General features: G+C 41.8%; 1 protein-coding gene across 2 annotated transcripts in view; it reads left to right on the forward strand.

The window, feature by feature from the left end:
* Positions 1 to 22,179, forward strand: part of FARP2 (FERM, ARH/RhoGEF and pleckstrin domain protein 2) — a 92,277-nt gene that overhangs the window by 43,502 nt on the left and 26,596 nt on the right. For both annotated transcript variants that reach the window (XM_083178200.1, XM_083178201.1), the window contains exons 4-13: positions 3,171 to 3,213; positions 4,239 to 4,317; positions 4,397 to 4,494; positions 6,532 to 6,646; positions 7,015 to 7,162; positions 8,566 to 8,661; positions 9,781 to 9,944; positions 10,226 to 10,294; positions 13,494 to 13,551; positions 14,487 to 14,688. In XM_083178200.1, coding sequence (XP_083034326.1) covers positions 3,171 to 3,213; positions 4,239 to 4,317; positions 4,397 to 4,494; positions 6,532 to 6,646; positions 7,015 to 7,162; positions 8,566 to 8,661; positions 9,781 to 9,944; positions 10,226 to 10,294; positions 13,494 to 13,551; positions 14,487 to 14,688 — 1,072 coding nt within the window. The remainder of the gene's footprint in view (positions 1 to 3,170; positions 3,214 to 4,238; positions 4,318 to 4,396; positions 4,495 to 6,531; positions 6,647 to 7,014; positions 7,163 to 8,565; positions 8,662 to 9,780; positions 9,945 to 10,225; positions 10,295 to 13,493; positions 13,552 to 14,486; positions 14,689 to 22,179) is intronic.

The following is a 22,179-nucleotide window of genomic DNA, read 5'->3' on the forward strand; positions in this document are numbered from 1 at the left end:
GATGCCGGGGTTAAAATGGAACTTATTTTCTGGAAAGTACATTTTGGCCAAGGACAGGTTTAGGAACCAGATTCCTGATGATGTCATATTTAATAAGAGGTTCATAAACGGAGTTCCTGCTGAAAAATAGCAATGCTTATGAGTATCCATTATAATAAGAAGTGCTGTAAATGTATAATATTTAGCATTGCTGACTTTCTTAGTTACAAAGTGAGCCAATTTCATTGACATGGTTTAATGCAGAGTAGGCTAATTCTGTGTAATTTAGTAGTCCAAAAGTGTCTGCTTGGGCAGGGAGATGGAAACTTCTGGAATTTCGTGGACTTGCTCTCCATGCGGTTTCCATGTCTATTCTGGTTGAAAGTCAGCTGTGACCTATGAATAATAAATAGATGTGTCCTGCGTTATGGATATTTTCAAATTATTAGGGAGTATGTTTACTTAACCCTTTGAGTGCCAACAGCGGTGTGTGAGTTCCGCAAAATATCTGCCGAAAATGGCAGCGTCGCTTAATTTTTTGGGGGGTGCAATATGTAACTTAACTTCAATAATTGACTTGACTGTATTTGTATTTATTTATATAAAAAGAACAGTCGCTGTGAGCGATGCTGGCATTTTTAGCAGATATTTTGAGGATCTCTCACAGCAACATTGGCACTCAAAGAGTTATGGGTGATTTTGTATCGATCTTAAATAGATGAAAATCAATATAAATCATCAACGTGTTTATATGGCTAAAACACAAACACTATGGGGGGTATGCAATCCTCCGCCGCAGATGGCAGTGTTTCGGACACTCGCGGACACTAGACGTATATGTAGATGATATATATGTAGATATGTGCAACAGCGGCACTTGTAGCATGGAAATAACGACCACAGCATGGCGTACCATGTACCTTACCTAGCAACACTGTGCTGCAGCATGGTGTACCATGTACCTTACCTAGCACCACTGTGCTGCAGGATGGTGTGCTGTGTACCTTAACTAGCAACACTGTGCTGCAGCATGGCATGCTATGTACCTTACCTAGCAACACTGTGCTGCAGCATGGTGTGCTATGTACCTTACCTAGCAACACTGTGCTGCAGGATGGTGTGCTGTGTACCTTAACTAGCAACACTGTGCTGCAGCATGGCATGCTATGTACCTTACCTAGCAACACTGTGCTGCTGCATGGTGTGCCATGTACCTTACCTAGCAACACTGTGCTGCAGCATGGCGTGCTGTATACCTTACCTAGCAACACTCGTAGCAACACTGTGCTGCAGCATGGTGTGCTATGTATCTTACCTAGCAACACTGTGCTGCAGCATGGTGTGCTATGTATCTTACCTAGCAACACTGTGCTGCAGGATGCTGTGCTATGTACCTTACCTAGCAACACTTTGCTGCAGCATGGTGTGCTGTGTACCTTACCTAGCAACACTGTACTGCAGCATGGTGTGCTATGTACCTTACCTAGCAACACTGTGCTGCAGCATGGTGTACCATGTACCTTACCTAGCAACACTGGGCAGCAGCATTGCGTGCTGTATACCTTGCCTAGCAACACTGTGCTGCAGGATGGTGTGCTGTGTACCTTACCTAGCAACACTGTGCTGCAGCATGGTTTACCATGTACCTTACCTAGCAACACTGTGCTGCAGCATGGTGTGCTATGTACCTTACCTAGCAACACTGTGCTGCAGCATGGTGTGCTATGTACCTTACCTAGCAACACTGTGCTGCAGCATGGTGTGCTATGTACCTTACCTCGCAACACTGGGTAGCAGCATGGCGTGCTGTATACCTTACCTAGCAACACTGTGCTGCAGCATGGTGTGCTGTGTACCTTACCTAGCAACACTGTGCTGCAGCAGCAAGGTGTGCTATGTATCTTACCTAGCAACACTGTGCTGCAGCATGGTGTGCTATGTACCTTACCTTGCAACACTGAGTAGCAGCATGGTGTGCTATGTACCTTACCTAGCAACACTGTGCTGCAGCATGGTGTGCTGTGTAACCTTACCTTGCAACACTGTGCTGCAGCATGGTGTGCTGTGTACCTTACCTAGCAACACTGTGCTGCAGCATGGTGTGCTGTGTACCTTACCTCGCAACACTGTGCTGCAGCATGGTGTGCTGTGTACCTTACCTAGCAACACTGTGCTGCAGCATGGTGTGCTGTGTACCTTACCTAGCAACACTGTGCTGCAGTATGGTGTGCTGTGTACATTACCTAGCAACAACGTGCTGTTAAAAGGAAATCGCCTAGCCTAAATCGCTTAGCACTCATCGCTAAACACACACCAACAGGACACCACATAGTGCTAACAGCTGTTTATGTGCTGAGATTTGTAGTGATCTAGGCCCTGCTTCAGAGTTGAACATACATGTTGCAGATTTAGTTCTGCAAGATCGCATGTGATGTTCCCAAGCTCACAGCATCATACACATACTGCAGCTGTTTGGGGGCAGCATTGGAGAAAATGGGAGCATGTTTCCCCTATTTACTGGGTGTGCTGAAGCCATTGCAGCTTTACTGGTGTCAGCTGCTGGAATATCCTCATTAACTTGAGCATTACTTGACCAATTGTCACGCACAGTGATTCTCAGACTCCGTCCTCTGGACCCACACAGTTCATGTTTTCCAAGTCACCTGGAAGGTGCACTGTGTATCACCAACTGTCACGTTTTAAAATCCCAGAAGTGATCTGGAAGACCTAATCTGTGTGGGGTCCTTAGGACCAAGTTAGAGAACCTGCGGTCACACAGATGATCCCATGCTTCATCCTCGGATCACCGAAGGCCAGTAGTAAGCATCTATGTACAGCAGACACCTCATGCAGCATTAGCACAGTGTAGCAGTAGCTACTGTATCGTACAACTTAAGCCCGGCCCCATAGTATTGTTTCAAATTTCAAAATGCAAGTACATGTTTTAGCAATTTATTTGTTTGCCAAGTTTCCTTCCTATATCTGCTCTGTTTGTCTAATTTTGCTGTTGTTGTTTATGGAAGTGATTATTGTGCTGGTTATGGAGTATTTCCATAAAGGGTAGTCGGTATAAGAAGTATAGCAAAGCTGGAGACTGACAGATCCACCCATAATATTATGTTTTTAATTATTGCAATATAGCTTTTGAATGCCCATAAAAAGTAAACTCTCCGCTCTTTTCCTATTTTTAGGTGTGGTTGGAGCCTCTGAAATTTGTGTGCAAGCAGCTGCGCAGTAAGTTCCGCAGTTATTGTGCTGGCAGGGGATGGGTTGAGCACTGCGGCCAACTAGTCACCTAATGTCCAGCATTATTATAATGAACATATGCTAATCATATTTATTGGTAGTTGAGACCTAGAGAAGATCAGCATATTACTGTACTGAGCTGTGTAGGTTATTGTAGGCTATCAGATTGCTTTAGAGTTAAATGTAAAACATGTATGCAAAAATGTGTTCATACACTTGCATTTCGTATCATGTATCTTCGGAGATATGCAACATTAAGGGGGGTATTCAATGTCATCCGCTTTTTCCGACCGCATCGAATCTGTGCTGTTGCAAACGGCCGCGCATTGTTGAGTTTACGGCCGTTTCTCAACAATCCACGGCTATTTTCGCCAACACGCCCACCTTGTGCCACGCGACAGGCAGAACATTAAATTCCGCAATGTGGAGTTGCAGACGAGCTGACCAAAAATGGCCCAGGATTCTGACTGTCGGGATGTTCCGTCAGTTGGAATCCCACATTGAATCCCCTCCTAAATGGCATCTCAGAAACTTGCTGCAACAGATACAGATGGAGTCCCAGCGGAAAAATAGTTGTTGGCTAATTCTGTATCCAGTCCAAAACGTGGATGTACTTTATAAATGCAATATTAAGTTTATGCCCAAAAAATATTTGGGGGTTTAGTTACTAGATGGGGGAGTACTATTGAATATGGGATGTTGCCCATAGCAACCAATCAGAATTTACTTCTTATTTTTTAACACCTTCTAGATGATAGATAGCATCTTCAATAATAAACCCCTTTGTGTTGCGTGTCGTGGCAGTTGCAGATCTTTAGGTTTTATTTTTTTATTTGAATATTGCGTGTGCTAGTTTTCTATAGTCTGGTTAGTTTCTCTTTGTGTTCCTATGTTTGCAATTAAATTAAATGTAAGAATTACGCTTTTTTTTCCCCTTATGGACAGCACACATATTTAATGTCAGACAGCTTAAAGTTTGTACGGCTGTGTTGTAACTTTCTGTCTATTTCCAGAACCGAAAAATGCCAAGTTACGTCTGGCTGTGAAGTTTTTCCCCCCTGATCCAGGTCAGCTGCAGGAGGAATACACAAGGTCAGAACCCGTGATGTGGAGAGTGGTACAGCAGACCGGTCACATGATCATGCGGTAATCTGTATCCCTCTTGTTTTAGGTATCTTTTTGCTATGCAGATAAAGAGGGACCTGGCGGAGGAGAGGCTAATATGCAGTGATAACACAACGGCACTGCTGATCTCTCTGCTGTTACAGTGTGAGTGATCCACTTGTATTTACTTGGACATCTGCCATTAACAAGATCATGCATGTTTTGGTTTTCCTGGAACAGATTTGTTTTTCCTCCCTTAAACAATGTTATTATAATGCTGTTTACACACGGTGAGATTCACTTGCTATTCGACGTGTAAGGTGCCCATACACGTTACAATTATTGTATACAATATTATATACAATATCGCATCTCGGTGATGAGATGAGATCTAGTACAAAAAGTATGTGCTGCACATACTTTTTGTACTAGATCTCATCTCATCGCAAAACCAAGATGCGATGAGATGCGATATTGTATACAATATTGTATACAATAATTGTAACATGTGTGGACACCTGTAAGATTCGAATGCTATGCAATCTTTGCTAACTCTGTACTATTTACATACTATTCATGTTATCTACATTCGATTTGCACTATATAGTCATTGCTGCACTGTCTATCTGGGTTTCGATTTGTGCTGCCACGGGAGCGCGCATCGGGAGTGCAAGGTGAAAAACCTGTGCGATTTGCATGCAATTTGCATATGGTCTGCATGCGATCCCTATGAGATTTTGACTATATAGTCAAAATCTCATGCTGATTGTACCGTGTGTACACACCATAAGGGCCGTCTTAACATCCTTGTATGCATTGGCTGGCCTCTTTGATTGTGGGACCACCACCCGTCCCTGCTACAGTACCTAAACCACTTCATTGTGATTATCTGGATAAAAAGTCTGGTACTTGTTTCCTAGCACGGCGCCCATTGCATCGCATACCATAAGGCATGCAATGCGACGGCCCCCGATGTCATACAATGTTAAAATTGTATACCATTGTATATGGCATACAATGCCACACAATGCGATGGTATATGATTTTAAATTGTATAAGCACCCTAATGGGTGCTTTCAATGTTAAATGGCCCCCCTATAAGATTAATAATTGTATAAGCACCGTAATGGTTGCTTACAATGTTAAAAGCACCCTCCCCTATCAACGCTAAGCCGAAGCGTGGCGAGCGCAGCGGTACGCTTCCTCCAACCTTTACATACCCCCCACTATCCACGTCGGCGTGGAGTTGACTTTATATAGTGTGGCGAGCGCAGCGAGCCACCAAGCCCGAAGCGAGCCCCGCGAGGGGACGCGGAATACATGTGAAGTTATTCGTGTCCCCTCGCGAGGCTCGGTGCCTCGCTGCGCTCGCCACTCCACGCCGCTGTGGATAGTTGGGGTATGAAAAGGTCGGAGGACCCGTACCGCCGCCCCTCGCGGGCTCGCCATGCTTCGGGTTGGCGTTGATATTGGGGGTGTATTTCACATTATAATCACCCATTACGGTGCTTATACAATTTAAAATCGTATAGGGCAGGGGTGGCCAAACCGGTCCTCGAGATCTACCAACGGTCCACGTTTTCCATGTTACCTAGCTGATGCACAGCTGTAGTCATTATTAACTGTCACATTTTAAAACATGCTGCATTCATTCCTACTATACATCCACCGGTTGCCTGGAAAACATGCACCGTTGATAGATCTTGAGGACAGGTTTGGCCACCCCTGGTATAGGGGCTTATACAATTTTTAATCGCATCGCATGCCACATGCCCGCATGCGATGCGATGAGATGCCATACAATGTAATATCGTGGGCGCCGTGCTAGGAAACAACTACCAAAAGTCTTTTAACCAACACATTCACATTCACTGTTTGACTTTTAGATACAATTAACATGGAAGCTTGTTAAAAGGTAGATGAGGAGGATCTGAGTGCAAGGAGGACTTTTTGAAAGTAAACTGGCCTCCTAAAAAAGAAGTTATCTGTAGTTCATGTGTTTAGACCTGTGAGGTGGAATAGATTCTTTGCGCATTAACTTTATTTTATGTGAGTGCATGTGTATCATTTGGTGGCATTGTTATATTGTGTAAGTGTCAAGTTTCTGATATCTTTACACTGAAATCTATCCACAGGAGGACTTGCTGTGGATGGCTGTTCTGATTTCTATACGTTTGTATTAATATTTTGTGTCTACCACAGCTGAGGTTGGGGATTATGATCAGAAAGGAGACCAGGAGCATCTGAAGAACACTCAGTACTTGCAGCGGCAGCATGGGCTGGAGGAGCGGATATTGCAGTGCCACAGTCAGCACCTGTGAGTCTGGCCTAGGATTTCCATGTTACGGGACTTTGTAGGTCAGGGGTATCCGTTTGCTTACAATGGGGTAGATTTATTTAAACATCTTAAGCAAAAATGTGGAGGCATTGCTCATGTCAGCCAATCAAATGTAAGCTCATTTTCTAAGATGTTATAGATAAATACATGTTCCCTAGACTTTGCTTGGTTGCTATGGGCAATGCCTCTTTTTTATATTTGCTGGAAGTTTTACTACATATACCCTCAATGTCACATATATCGGAGTACCGAGATTGCCATTGATGATGTTTTCTCTCAGTGGGTGATTTAGTAAGGATGGAATTGGGTGCATGTGACCACTGACGCTCTGTAATTCCCCCCTGCAGCGGTATGTCTCCTGCTGATGCAGATTTTCAGATCCTGGAGATTTCAAGACGACTGGATCTGTATGGAACCCGTTTTCATCTAGCATCTGACCGGGAAGGTGCCAAAATTAATTTGTCCGTGTCGCATATGGGAGTGCTGGTTTTTCAGGTACAAAATGAGAGCACTTGTGTTAAAGCTAAATAAATACTAATGAAAAGTTTGGATAATAAAAGTATTTGTCTGTAACCTTCTATTGTAGTCCGTGCATGAGAGGTTGGCATCACTTATGTTTAGCTGCACAACTTGTGTAGCTAAGAGGCCATAGCAAAATCCTCCAGTATTTTCTATTCAGTACAGTTGTATACACTATACTACACACACCCTTACATGTGTAAGAACTGCTCAGCTGGGCTCCTAACAACTTGTAAACATAGTAACCGGCCAGAATCCCTCTGCCGCCCCCTCCAGCATACACCAACTCCTATTGTAATGGATTGTGGAGAAGCAAAGCTTCTGTCTTGAGATTTATTTTAATATTGTGAATTGCTAGTACAGGTTGAGTCTTCCTTATCTGTATATTCCAAAAAAACATGATTTTTCAGAGTATTTCGTCTTTGTTCCCCTACCCCTGCGCCTCTTTATTCATACTTACCTCGTCCCCCGGTGTCCACTGCGCCCATCGGAATTCTCTTCAGTGGCATCCCCAGTCCCAAGTATGCATTGCACGGGTGCGCCGGTGACCTCACCGACGCACTCGTTCAATGCACCCCTGGGAGTGGAGATGAGGATTCCAAAGGGCGCTGTAGACGCCAGGGTACACTAAGTTAGGGGACCATCTGGGCACCGCAGGGGAACCAGGTAAGTATAAAAAAAAAAAATGTATTCCAAAATCTGCAAAAATCCCTTATCCAAAACGCTCATGGTCCCCGAGCATTTCGGATAAAGGATACTCAACCTGTACATATATCATGCAGTCCTTTTATTACTGATCCCCTGATTGCACAAATTATACATCTACAGTTTTTAAAAAGTGGCACACCTTGCTCCTATGACTGCTGTACCATACAGGCGTAACCGCTTGGAGAATTCCGATTGTGACCAGAACTCCAAATCTGAGGCCCTACTGTGTCATGCAAGGGCTAATATCTGCGCTGGCTTTTAGCACTATTTGTATCACAAATGGTTATATGTAAATGGTTTGGATGCTTTTTAAAGCTGAAAGGATTGTGGTTAGTCAGGGCGGGTATTTTTATATGCGCTGTAAAATTCTGACTGTAATCTTATTTAATGACATTACAGCCACCTTCACCTTTAGCCTCCCCTTTCATAAAATGACTAACCGGGAAAAGTAGTGAGTGATATAAATACAATAATACAATGCCAAGTCGCTTTATATCGGTTATTACCATTTAATATTTACTATGTGAGTGTTACTATACAGTAGATATGCAGTAATTGTGCAGGTTGTTGGTAGTTCAGTTATGTAAAGTAACCTGGATGTTGAGGTAAGATGCCCTGTAAGAACCTTACTGTACATGACTCATGTATGCTGTTTCCTTGCTGGCTCACAGGGTAACACAAAGATTAATACATTTAACTGGTCGAAGATCCGTAAGCTGAGCTTTAAGAGACGCCGCTTCCTTATAAAGCTGCACCCGGAGGTTCATGTGAGTGCGCCATAAAGCTTCTTTCTCTTCTAGTATGCATGGAAGATTCTATGTGTCAGAGGGATTGTTCCTTGTCTCAGACAGCAGGTACTTTACTCAGTCAGTGATTAGATATATCCTCATGAGAGGGACAGCCGCTTCCATTCCCAATACATTTATTTATTACCAGTTATTTATATAGCGCGCACCTATTCCGCAGCACTGTACAGAGATTGGTTGAACATTCACATCAGTCCCTGCCCCAGTGGAGCTTACAATCTATATATCCTACCACCTGTACATGCACACACAGCAAACTTGCCTACTGTACTTTTTTTTTCTCCTTTTCTCCTTGAACCGATTTTCGGGAGTCTCCTGGCCATTCTGGGAGGGTAGGCAAGTATGACATAGTCATTGTAGGATTAAATTTGAGGGAGCCAATCAACCTACCAGTATATTTTGGGATTGTGGGAGGAAACCGGAGTACCCAGAGGAAACCTCACAACCAAGTGGAGAATGTACAAACTTCACACAGGGCCATGGTGAGATTCAAAACAACGACCTCAGCGTTGTGAGGCATTAATGCTAACCATTCCACCGACCGTGCTACCCTGCTACTGAACCCCTGCATTAAATGGTATTAATGGTATTTTCTGCAATTGTAGTACAATATATGGGCAATTTTGCTTAGTGATATATAATAGCAACATTTACAGGACTCTGATTACATGTATGGCCTTAGTTACCCAGGCACAGTACCTTAATTAGATATATAACGTGAAAACTGGACCTCCTAATATATAAATGAATACAAGCCAAAGAAAGGTTATATGATCAGAGAGTTGTCCAATATGGGAGATGTTTGGTTTTAACCAAAGGAAAGATTGGGAAGTCTAGAAATATGTGAGATAAGTACTATTGTGTATCTCCCATAGATGCTAAAAGTAGTGTATGCTGGGTAACAGAGCACATGGAACGCAAAAAAATAGAGAGATGTAAAATTGAGTTACCTGCAGCTGTGAATCATCCCCTAAATGTGCATTGATGTGAACACGTAAATGTCTCTCCCTATGGCAGAGCATTATACCCTTTGCTAAGAGCAGTGCTGATATTTCTATAACGGTACATTCTGTTTTCTAGGGTCCTTACCAAGATTCTCTGGAATTCCTTCTTCCCAGTCGCGATATGTGTAAGAGGTTTTGGAAGATCTGTGTTGAATATCACAGCTTCTTCCGTCTCCAAGATCAGCCTAAGCCCAAATCCAGGCCAGTTCTTTTAAGTCGGGGATCCTCGTTTCGGTACAGGTAAGCACAAACATATATATATATATATATATATATATATATATATATATATATATATATATATATATATATATATATATATTTATTATATTGCTGTAACAAGTATGTGTGCCCTGGTTTAGGAATCTCACACAGGTCTAACATTTATTGTCATCTTTAAATGTAATGTAGCCATTCTGATAATAATGTAATGGTACCGGACTATGTAATATTGTATTGGTTTCTGGTAGATGGCATTTTCCACAACTGCACTAATTCGTGTCACGTTTCTTTTGCTTTAGTGGCCGAACACAAAAACAACTGATAGATTATGTACGAGACACCAGTGTGAAGAAACCCCTGCATGAAAGGTGAGCTCACCCGGGGAGATCAGGCTGCTTTGGACTGTTCATTTTTAATAAATAAAACGTACACCCCCACTGTTATAAGTATTGGAACTTTCTATATTAGGGAATACTAAAAAATGGTTATCTATTATTCAAAAGAAGGGTTGGTTGGTAAAAAATAGGCCAATACTAGGCCATTTTTTTCAAAACTGGGATTTAGGATTGGAAAAAATCTTAATCCGGGGATTCTGAGAAAACAATATCCCTCCATACGTCTTATGCTTACGCCCCCCTGAGTCTCCCATCTCCGGTTGGACATCACTGAGCACTCCTCCCCTAGTGCGCCTCTCTCCGGCTGGCTCCCTCTGTAATGTGTGACCGTGTTGGCAAGAGACGCTAGCCGCCACATCAGGCATTCATCCTCTGTTTAGGGCACGCATGGTACATGATGTGGGCAGGTACGGCTGGCATTGGGCTGTGCAGTGTAACCTGACATCACATCATGCTGCGCACAGCCGGGAGCAGGGGAGTCTGGCCGTATCTGAGCTATCTGCTGCACGTGCTCAGCACTGCCCTGATTTAAAAAAAATACATATATATATATATATATATATATATATATATATATTCATATATATATTCATATATATATTCATATATATATTCATGTGCTGGCTGATCCCAAAATCCTGGCATTGGAAGCTTCACTTTGGGATTTAAATAGTGACAGTTTTAGGGCAGAATTCTGGATTTCGCTGATCCAGGGATTGACCCCCCAATTAAAAGCATTCACCTCAATTTTTTTCATGACTTCCATGTAAAATTATTGTTTACAGCTAAAACGTCTGTGTCAGCTTTTTGTCCAATAATGGTGTATTAGCCTGATCTGAATATAACTAATTGTTAAATTGGTAATTAGCAATATGACCCTTATTTTTGCCAAAGTTTTACACATGCGCTGGCAAGTTGACATTTTCAGAGTGACAATTAGTGGATCATTTTACAAACAAACTGCTGGTTTATATTCCTAACATTCCTTGGCCATAGGAAAACTTGCAGCCTGAATGCTAAGAATCGATGACGAAATGCTCTGTATGAACAGCAAATCCAAAATGTGAAGAATCTAGAACAATTACTTTTATTGTGGTGAAATTATTGAAGAGACAATGTGGGGTTACTGGAGTGCATTTATAGGAGCTTGAGACAATGTGGGGGTACTGGAGTGCATTTATAGGAGCTTGAGACAATGTGGGGGTACTGGAGTGCATTTATAGGAGCTTGAGAAAATGTGGGGGTACTGGAGTGCATTTATAGGAGCTTGAGACAATGTGGGGGTACTGGAGTGCATTTATAGGAGCTTGAGACAATGTGGGGGTACTGGAGTGCATTTATAGGAGCTTGAGCACTTTCAGATTTACCTTCAAGAGTTCAATCTTCTCCACCTCTATACCAACACTGGCTGCACGGAGATTGTGGTAAATGCCAACAATAGAAATTGAAATAGAGAACAAGAGGCAGAGGAGAAAAAAACATTCTCCAGCTAGAACAAGAATCAGAACTAGGAAGGGCAATCACAGAATGTTTTTTGTACTCCAAGGATTTATGCTTCTCCCCCACCCCTGAATCTCCCGACTCACTCACGGCCAGGGATCAGACTTCACTTGTGCTGGCTCCCACAGTGATGTGGTAGAGTGTCAGCCTGAGAAGATACGCTTCAAGAAGCCATGGACCATCCTCCTCTGCATGGTGCAGGCTGGTACAGCTGGCATTGGGCCTTGCAGCTTGACCTCTGTCATCACTCTACACACAGCCTGTGGCAGGTGGAGCTGGGCAGCATCAGAGCCATCTGCTGCAGGTGTTCAGCACTGCCATGCATTATAAAAAATGCCCATGCACCGGCTAATGCCTAAATTCAAATACCAACAGTTTTTGGGCAAAATGTGTGTTTGGTTATTGGGAAAACATGGACCATTGGTAGATCTCGAGGACCGGTTTGGCCACCCCTGTCTTAGAACATCCCCGATGCTAACATTGGATGAAAGAAAATGGGATTTTTATATTTATGTTAAGTACAATAGGGAACACTGGGGACACCAGGTATTTCTGGTGGATTAGAACCACAAAACAAAATAACTTCTGCATACACACCTATAATTATTATCTAGCTTTGGAGGACACTTACTAAAAGATGAAGATCCAGCAGTCAGTGCCGATATGGAAAATGAGAAACTTTCACTTTTGAAGGCAAATTTGAAAATGTCTGCTCGCCTGTCACTACATTCCATACCACAGTGCTTCAGTTTCACATGGGTGACTGTGTTCCTGTGTCACTCATGTATGGAAAAGACATTGCAAAAGCTAAAGGGACCAGCCAAAATTAAGTTTCACCTCTTTTGTAGTCTGTGTGTGACGACATACATTGATTGTTTTCTCAACTGAGTCTCAGTCCATTGAATTAAAGTCCCAGTTAAGTAAATCGAATTCATCTGGGTTTTCTATAGAACATCAGCAGTACTGCTTTCTCCATATATACATATTGTGACCAGCATTGAGAGGATCTTTGCAGTAAATATTTGCAAATCGTTGTATATTGTTATCCTATTATCCCCAAGTAAAACTGTAATTTATAACGGCTTATCCTATTGGATCTTACAATAAAATACATGTTTTTGCCCGAAAACACACAAGTTCAGTAAAATCTATTTGCCCAAAGCAGGGCTGCTTTTCAGGGATTTGGCAGGCGAAACAAATCCCCTGATAAGCCGCAGCTCCTGCGATCACAAGCAATGGGATCTCATCCTATGTATTTGTTAATGTTCCCATCAAGCGATTGCGATTAAATACATTGTTATCCTGTCTTTATATAGCAACATATTATGCAGTGATATCATTTGGTTTTGGCACTTTGGTGCATACAAGCTAATTTCCCTACAACATGATGAGAATTTCTAGTTTAAAGACCCGTTTCTTGGAGGCTGTTAACTACTCTGCTCGTTAACATGTGTTTTAAGCTAAAACTGAGTGATAGTGTATACAAGTACAATAGGACAGAGTGCAAGCAGGAGCAAAGTGCTTGTTCTTGTCTTCTCCCATATCAGTTGTTCTGATCTCTTGTGTTGAGTCTCTTCAACATTGCTTGTATGCATAGTATCTGCTTATGTGTTAACCAATGGGCTTTGGTGTCAGCGGCATCCTCCTGACTGCATTGCTCTCTGTCCTGCAGGAGACACAGCAAACCCAGAGTGTCCCCTTGCACTGCGGTCCCTGACTCTCCAAAGCAGGTGCGTTAAGATGTATAGCCCCGGGTGCCTCTTGCTTTGCTGTCTCTGTTGCTTGTGGCTTTCTTATGTGCTTTTCTGTTCTTCTGTGGTGCCATAGGATCCTTTAGTATCCTTTGCTGCTTGTTGGCTAATATTTGCTGCCTATCTTCTGTTTCTATTACTTCATGCTCATTGGGCTGTGCTGTGCTTTGTCTTATGAAATGTATCTAAAATGCAGCTTTCCAAAATCTTAAACTATACTGAAAACATAAATTGATTCAACACAGACATCCTGCATTCAGTAGTTAGGGCCAAAATAGAAAATGTACCGGTCACCTATTATATTTAGTTATTGCACTATTACTATTGCGTGTCCATACTTGCTTGCTTTCTATTTGGCAATACCCGGCCCCATTTCACATGAGCCAAGTCTACTTGCTGATCAATTTCTGGTTGTACGTTTTTTTTTTTGTTGTTTTTTTTACACTACTCCCTTTTTTTTTTTGCCAGATACAATGTGGGATTCTGACTGTCGGAAAATCCCCACAGTCGGAATGCCAGGCCGTTTTTACTCAGCTTGCCTGCAACTCAACAGGCGGAATTCATTGTTCAGCCTGTCCAGTGTCAAAAAGTGGGCGTGTCGGTGAAAACGGATGTAGATTGACGAGAAACGGCCATGCACTTGACAATCCATGGCTGTTTCCGACAAAACAAATCAGACTTGTTTTAAAATTGGATCTGTTTTGTAGAAATCCTCCTTCAATGCTGTCAGAAACAGCAGAATTGAGTAGGCGGCGAGCGCTATTTCCCCTGTCGGAAATAGCGCCTGACATTGAATACCACCCTAAGTGGTTTACAAATATAGAACAACACGTTAAATCATAATTTACAGTGCACTGATTTGGCCAGTTTCTATTACAATTTTTATTTTAATCTTATTTGTTCTTTTCTTACAGATCATCTCTCTCACTGAGAGTGTGAAGACTTCTACTTTACCTTCTCCTTTTATCCTGCCCCCCCATCCTGTTTCCAGCCCACCCACCTCCCACCAGAAAAGCATTCCCAGAAATGAAACTATCTCAACATCTAGCTGGCAAGAGGAAACTGTCCGAGGAGTTCCTGAGAATGCAGCACCTCCGGGGCACTCCTCATTACAAGGTCTCTCCTCCAACCCTACCCTTTCCTTACAAAGTAGACATGACCCAGGTGATAACCTGGATAGCGGTAATGTACACCAGGGTGAGGATATCAGGTTGTGGGTAACAGGTGTTTCTGATTCACTTCTCCTGAGTGGAGAGTTTATAGATGATGACCCAGCTGATATCTCCTTCAGTGGAGGAGCAGAGCTGTACACCTATGGCGGGAGAGTAGAGCCACCTGACCACGATGACTTCTCGCCTGAAGAATATTATCTGGATGATGTGGATTCAACAGATTTTAATGGCAATACAAGGTTAACTGATGCCAGTGAGTTATTTGAAGTGAAGGCTCAGGCTAGTCTCATGCAGAGTCTTCTGAGCCCATCGGATAATGGCTCCCTTCTCAACCACCGATCTGAAAGCAGCTCTCTACAACACCACCGCTCTGAAAGCAGTTCTCTTACAAACCTTAATGGAATTCCCAGTTTTTCTCGTTCGGCCAACCACTCCACCGCTAGCTCAATGATCAATTTCCCCGCCTGCTCAGTGCGCTCAGAATCCAGCTCTGCTTTCCAGTTTGGAGATATCCTGGACCAGCTGGAACAGCTCAGCTACCCACCCACAACCACAGAGGACTCCAGCAGCTCTGAGGGCGACTCTTGGGATTCTGAAGAAGAGGCCCCACTTGACATGAACTTATTTTTTAGCAATCCACTAACAAATTTTGCCAATTTAAACCAGTTTGGGCTGCAGGATAAGAAGGGACCCCCTGATATCTGAAATATATATTTTTCGGGGTATATCAAGAACAAGAGTTCAGAAATCAGTCGGTCTAAGCGATGAATGTTCTTGAAAATGTTCTAAATGTATGTTCAGGGATATGCTGTAGATGACTTTGATTTAATGTTATCACAGTAACAAGTGGAGGCAACCGTGTTCAATGAAGCATTTGACGGTCTAGCACAACAGTCACTGTTGAACTGTGATTGATTACCTCTTGCATTGCAGCTATTGAAATATTGGAAATATTCTATATAATAATGATTTTACCCTTGGGTATTTTATATTCTGCCTCAAATTGCACTTACTTTCTTATCTCCCCTGCTTACATGTGGTCCGCTTTGCACAATGATCTCCCATTCACCAAAGTTCCCCTGCATGTTATCACTAATCCAACTTATTTCTGTAGAACACGTTCCACCTATATATATTGTTCCTGTCCCCCATCACTTTGATCACCGAAACTTTCCTTTGCACCCCTGTAGTTAACTGCAATATAGATGTATATATTAATTTTAGGTAAGGGCACTATTCCTGATTCTGGAATGGGTGGATGTTGAAGTCTTTATGCCAGTCATCAGTGGCAGGTCCGGGTTTGCTGGTGCTATATTTGTGGTGTTTCCCTTGTGTGGCGTCTTTGAAGTATCACTAGTACCTGGTTTCTGATCCAAATAATATATAGTTTTGAATACCTTTTTTTTGTAGATGAAAGTGATTGTAATCAATTCTTTGACCAACAAAGGGTCATTTATTTCAAACTTTGCTTTTTTATTTTCTTTTTTTCTTCTTCCTCTCCACATTTTCTTTCTGTGGCTTAAAAGATTTCCTTAAATCTGTTTCCTAGCATCGACTAATCCTACTTACAGCTAACCCAAGTTGGCTCTTCTAAAACATATATTCTCTATGATTGTATAAAATCTATCCAGAAAATGGTTCATGAATTAAAACCTCTTCTTTGTCATGCGTCGCTGAGGAAATTAGTATTCATGCATATCGCCAAGGAGTTATTGCATGTTGCACGCTTGCTATGAAAGACACTATCTTGGTCAATGTCTGTGCCTAATATTCCTGTCACCTGAAGATCCAGCAGAGATTGTTAATCACTAATTTTTTTTTTGCAAATCATGTTGCTAACCGTTCACGCACAACTACAATGGGGAATATGCCTTAATCTCCACAAGCTCAGTCGTACGAATGGAATATTGACAGTTTCCTGGAATTGTATTATGGTTCATAGGTCCAGGGTTCCACGTGGTCAACTGTAACGGCTGCTAGGTTCACACAGGTATTTGTGCCAATCAAGTGGGGTCATTTTTTTTAAAGAAATTGTGGAAACACTAAATATAGAGTTTATCTTTAAGTCTTAATTCAGTGATAATGTTGATGTAATACATATGTGAGTAGATTTTGTACATTTTCTTAAAGTTTGTACTTTATAAGTTACTAGCACCATAGAGTAATAATTACGAGTTTATCAACTGTGCAACGTCATCATCATCAATAACTTATTGGAAAGTTTAAAAAAATAGTTCTGCCTTTTGCTGAAAACAACCAAAAAGAAAAAAAGCAGACAAATCATATCAAATAGTCAGTAGGTATCCCATCTTTACAGCCGTAACATAACTGTACGGTGGGCTATGGGAATTGTGCCAATCCTGATGATGTACATAATAGTATATTTGAATCTATACTTAACTTAATTAGAACTTGATTATACCGGCTTCAATTTGAATATGGTATCAATGGGTAAATGGATAAGTATTTGCTGTTGAGATGCCTCTAGTGTTTATTCAGTAATATTTTGCGGACCCATATCTGTGTTACATTAAGGTCATGATCAATCCCGTTAGTAATATTAAGGAGCTGAGATGTCCGGAACTCTCATGATCAAATTTCACAGCTGATTTGGGGATTTACCAGTTCTCCTTTACTTTCGAATTGTGCCTTGAGAATTATAGGTTGCTGGTGGTACCATCAGACTCATTGTACAGCTCCTATACATTAAACCATCCCAGTGCCAATACGCCTGCAGGAAAAGGAGTGTTTCCAACACATTGATCTGTTTTTGTTTTGATTTATTGTTTTAACATGTTTAATACCAAATGTATCTAAATAAAACTCGGAGTGCTGGTGCTCTCCTCTTTTACACTTTTACACGGCTACCATTGTCCTTTTATATATGCAAATCAATGGTTAAAGTTGTAAAACAAACAAAAAGAACAGGTTCTATGATTAACGCGTTAGTATTTGCTCGCCATCTCCTTTATAATGCTGTAGAAGATGCTGGTGAGTTCTCACAACATTCTGATATTTAGCATCATGGTTGTTTTTTTGTTTTTTTTAAATACAATTAGATATAGTGTAGTTAATTGTAACAGCAGTATCAGCAATGTAAGACCGGTTATAGAGTGTGCTTATGTGAAAACCTATATACAATATTGAAGCCATGGAACATCTTCAAGGCCAGGTACACACTAGGTTATTGGTACGTTTTGTCATATTGGAATGACAAATTGTGCATATCATCTATCATGTATGTCTGATTGCACCCACCAGCGGTTCCCATACAACAACATCTGGATTCATCTCTGTTGCTGTTGGATTGGTACCTTGTAGACTTCACCAATATAGAAGGCTTAATACATTTTCCCCCATAATCCTTGACACCATTTATACAGTTAAATGGCCGATGATAACCTCAATACGAGTCTGGCCACAATAGCAAATGACAACAGTTGAACAAAAGACTAGTGTGGTTAAGACAGACTGTACTGTGTTCCACACGTTTAGGCCACAATAACATATATCACTGATAAAAAAGAGAGACTAGAACTCCTAGTGACATGACATCGGCCATTTTACTTCACATACATTTTATTAATGGTTTTTTATGTTTGTATGTGTACATAATTTTCAACAAAGTATTCTCACCAGCAGTGACACCAGTTATGTTTCTGCATTTACCTTTTAGTGGTGGGTTTACCTAGTTGCACTTTATCAAGGTTTGGAATCCGAGTTGACAAAGGAGTCCTGCTCAAATCCACTGTTTTCTAAAGGTCTTCTGATCTTCTGTACTGAACCAACTGTCACTCCCTAAATGTCTCCAACCTGCAATCTAGCTGCAAATCTGCCACAACATGGCGTAGGGTAGTTCTGCCCTGATCATTTGCAGCCTTAGTACCATCATTAGGCCTTCTAGCCAGGGATGGTGACACTATAGTAGGAGGACACACAGCATGGGCTCCATGAGCCATAGTGTCAACAAAAACTGAGTCTGGTATGTCTTAGTTGGGATAGCCTAGGCTGACCAGTCACAGGACAATAGCACTGGGGTCCTTCCCAACAGCCTTAGACATTAGATAGTTATACATACATACATATACTTTATTTTACTGCCATACTACAGGTTCTAGCAAGACCTATCATAACCTGTTACTATGACTACCAGAGCCTACTGATACTTGCAGAACCACAAGTGCCACCATGCCCTGGCATTCAGGATTTGATACCTTAAGCACATCTGACAAAAAAAAATGACCATACAGTGAATCGAACAGTTCCCACACTTGTGCTTGTGGATTATCAGTAGCTAAATGAAAGTATCAGGAAAGGGCAAGACAGTGGATGAGCGTGAATGTTAACTGTGTATGTTTAGGGCGGCTATGTAACGTATTCTCCCAATTGGGCTAGTGTACATTTATATTTGTTGCAACATGGAACGGTGTTTGGTTTAAAAGAAATTTGTTCCCATTAATCAACACAACGTGGTCACTAATGTAAAAACATTTTTTTAAATCAACCATATACTTAAAGTTAAATCAGTCCAAAACTGATTGCCTATCCATAATTTCTGATTGGTATTTCTCCATGACCTTGGGCCTTATTCTGGTTCACTCCTGTTGGCTAAGTCCTTCTTAGATGGACAAAACCATGTGCACTGCAGGGGGGAGAGAGAATTAGATTTGGGTGAGTTATTTTGTTTCTGTGCAGGGAAAATACGGACTGTTTTATTTTTACACTGCAATATAGATCTAACTTTGAAGTAAAACCCCACCCAAATCTAACTCTCTCTGCACAAGTAACATCTACCCCACCTGCAGTGCACATGGAACCAGAATAACCCCCATACTCTGGTGGGGTTTATCTCCTCAGACTATATTCGTGTTACATCAACTAGTTTGTCATTTTTCTCTTCTTAATTTATTTAAGGCTGGCTACCCACTGCCAGTCCACTCACCGTAGAAATGTAAATGAAAATTAGACTCCAGCACATTTTTATGGAGTTGTATCTAATGCTTTACTTGCGCTTGTAGCTCACTTAATTTACCTTTTTATCTTGTTTAAAAAGTGCTAAACGGAGCGGTCCTCACATCGTAAACCCATTGCTTCTGAAAGTGAGTGACCTTGAAATCTAGCGCTGTGGTGTAGCTCACAGACAATGTCTATGTCGATAGTCATTAGGTTGACAGCAGATGGTCAACATTGATAAAAGGTTGACATGGAAAGATTGACGTTAGTTTTCACTTTTTTTTCTTTTTGTCAGTATTGACATCTGAGCACAAGGACCCCCAATTAGTTTGCAACATAGTGAGTGTTAGAGGTAACGGGGGAAGGTGGCAGCTAAAATGCAGGCGTGCCCTGACTATATTAGAGGCGTGGCACAGATTTATTACAATCCCATATGTGATGGCTCAGTCGTCTCCGTTTCAGGAACCATTCTAAGTAACCGTAGGGTTCCTCAGAACTTTGATAATCAACCCATCTGTGTCTGTTTCTTCCTCTATGTACACAGCTGCTGCCAGAGGGTGTCTCAGTACAATTTGAGGTGGCTGCCACTCTGGCTTATTTTCATACATATGCTGCATACAGATTCCCATCATCTTCCAGCTCTGAGTAAGGCCCATAATACGCCATCTAGAGTCATGTGATTTCCATTAATTCATTTTCTCAGTGAATGTGTAAATCTGGCAGCACACGTTTCTACTGACTTTAAGCATGTTTAACTTGATTATTTGCATCCTGTCGTGGTCCAAATGCTACAGAAGACAATCGACCATCAAGGGAACAAAAATACTGTACTTATATGTACATTGATGTCACAAAAGCGATTACAGAGGGGACAGCCATTACAGTGGCACCAGCAGACTCCTGTTTCTTGGTAATCCATGTCCTCAGCACCCAGCAGATGAGGGTGCTGGTTGACTCTCTGACAGTGGGGATCCCGACAGTCAGTATCCCGACTGCAGGTGCTCCGACAGGGGGCAATACCGACACACAGGGGCTATTCTTCCTTGTGGGCACGTAGCATGGTGAGAGCAGCGACCCCCGCAAGGGGCTTCTTTGCACTCACCCCCTTGTCGGAGCACCGGCAGTCGGGATCCCCACTGTCGGAGGCGCATACCACACCTGCAGATGAGAGGTGTGCTGGAGGCAGTCTGCATGTTTCCTCTTACTAGGACTTACTCTATTCTTGGCTGCTGTGCATATTCTGTTGTCTCTGTGCACCAGTTATATTACTTTGAGCTCCATTTTGTTCATGTTTCTTGGCGCCTCTCTGGTACTTTCTGCTTTGTATGTTTTTTTTCAGCTGTTTGGGTTCTAATTTTGCCGTGTAGATTGGTTGTGCTTTTGTGTTGCAATGGCTGCATTATCTCTGCATGTTTATCTGTGTATCATTTCATGCTCTGAATATGTTGCGCTGTTTCTCATTTATTTTGTATGGAAAAGCTTACTTTCCTTTTCAGATTCTAAAATGTGCCATGGAATGTGCATACAATGAAACCCCATAAATAACAAATTCTGCCTTTCCAAAACACTAAGTACATTTTTGTCTAATTTTTATTTATTTCTGCAAAAACTAATGGGGCCTACACATGTGGAGATTTTGCTGAGCGATGCTAGATCACTCAGCACACAGAGATGTGTCAGCGCTTTGCAAAGACAACATCGCAAAGGCAGAGCCCACGATGTGCACCGCACCCTCATAAGTGGTGTTGCTCTTGAGCCACTGGCTAATGGTAGAGCCAATACATTTAGATTGGATTGATATATTACAAATAAATCTGAGTTGGAATCAAACTTAAAATAATTAAAAAAAGCAAGTAACTTTGCACCAGGACAAACCATACTGCAATGGTGCATTTATTGTATCTGTGTGTGAGGTAAATACTGGCTGCTTTTGCGTGTAGCCCACAAATACTGAGCAGCTTTAGGTTTAAACTGCAATTTACATTTGAGCTAGGACTTGCTCCTCCCAAACTAAGGGGTAGATTTATTAAGCTCGGTGAAGTGATAAACTGTCTGGTTTTTATCACCGGCCAATCAGCTCCTAACTGTGAAGTTACAGGCTTGGTTTGAAAAACGACAGGTAGGAGCTGATTGGCCGGTGATAAAAACCAGACACTTTATAACTTCACCGAGCTTAATAAATCTACCCCTAAATCTCTATGCCAGTGGTTTCCAAATGCCATTCTCAAGGCATCTAAACATTCCACATTTAGGGTTATCCCTGCTTGTGCACAAATGGTAAAAACAAACTGACAGGTACTAACTGATCTAACTAATCGGATGAAAAAAAACCAAATCGCACTAGTGTATGGGCACCTTAGGCATAGATATCCTTTAAAATCTGGCACCTCAAGGACCGTGTTTCGGAACAACTGCTCTTTGCACATTTTATATCTCCCTGCTTGCAACAACTATATTTTTGCCTTGCTTTCAACACAAAATC

This window comes from Crinia signifera, chromosome 3 (genome assembly GCF_055691185.1).
Source record: "Crinia signifera chromosome 3, ASM5569118v1, whole genome shotgun sequence".
NCBI classification, from domain to species: Eukaryota; Metazoa; Chordata; class Amphibia; order Anura; family Myobatrachidae; genus Crinia; species Crinia signifera.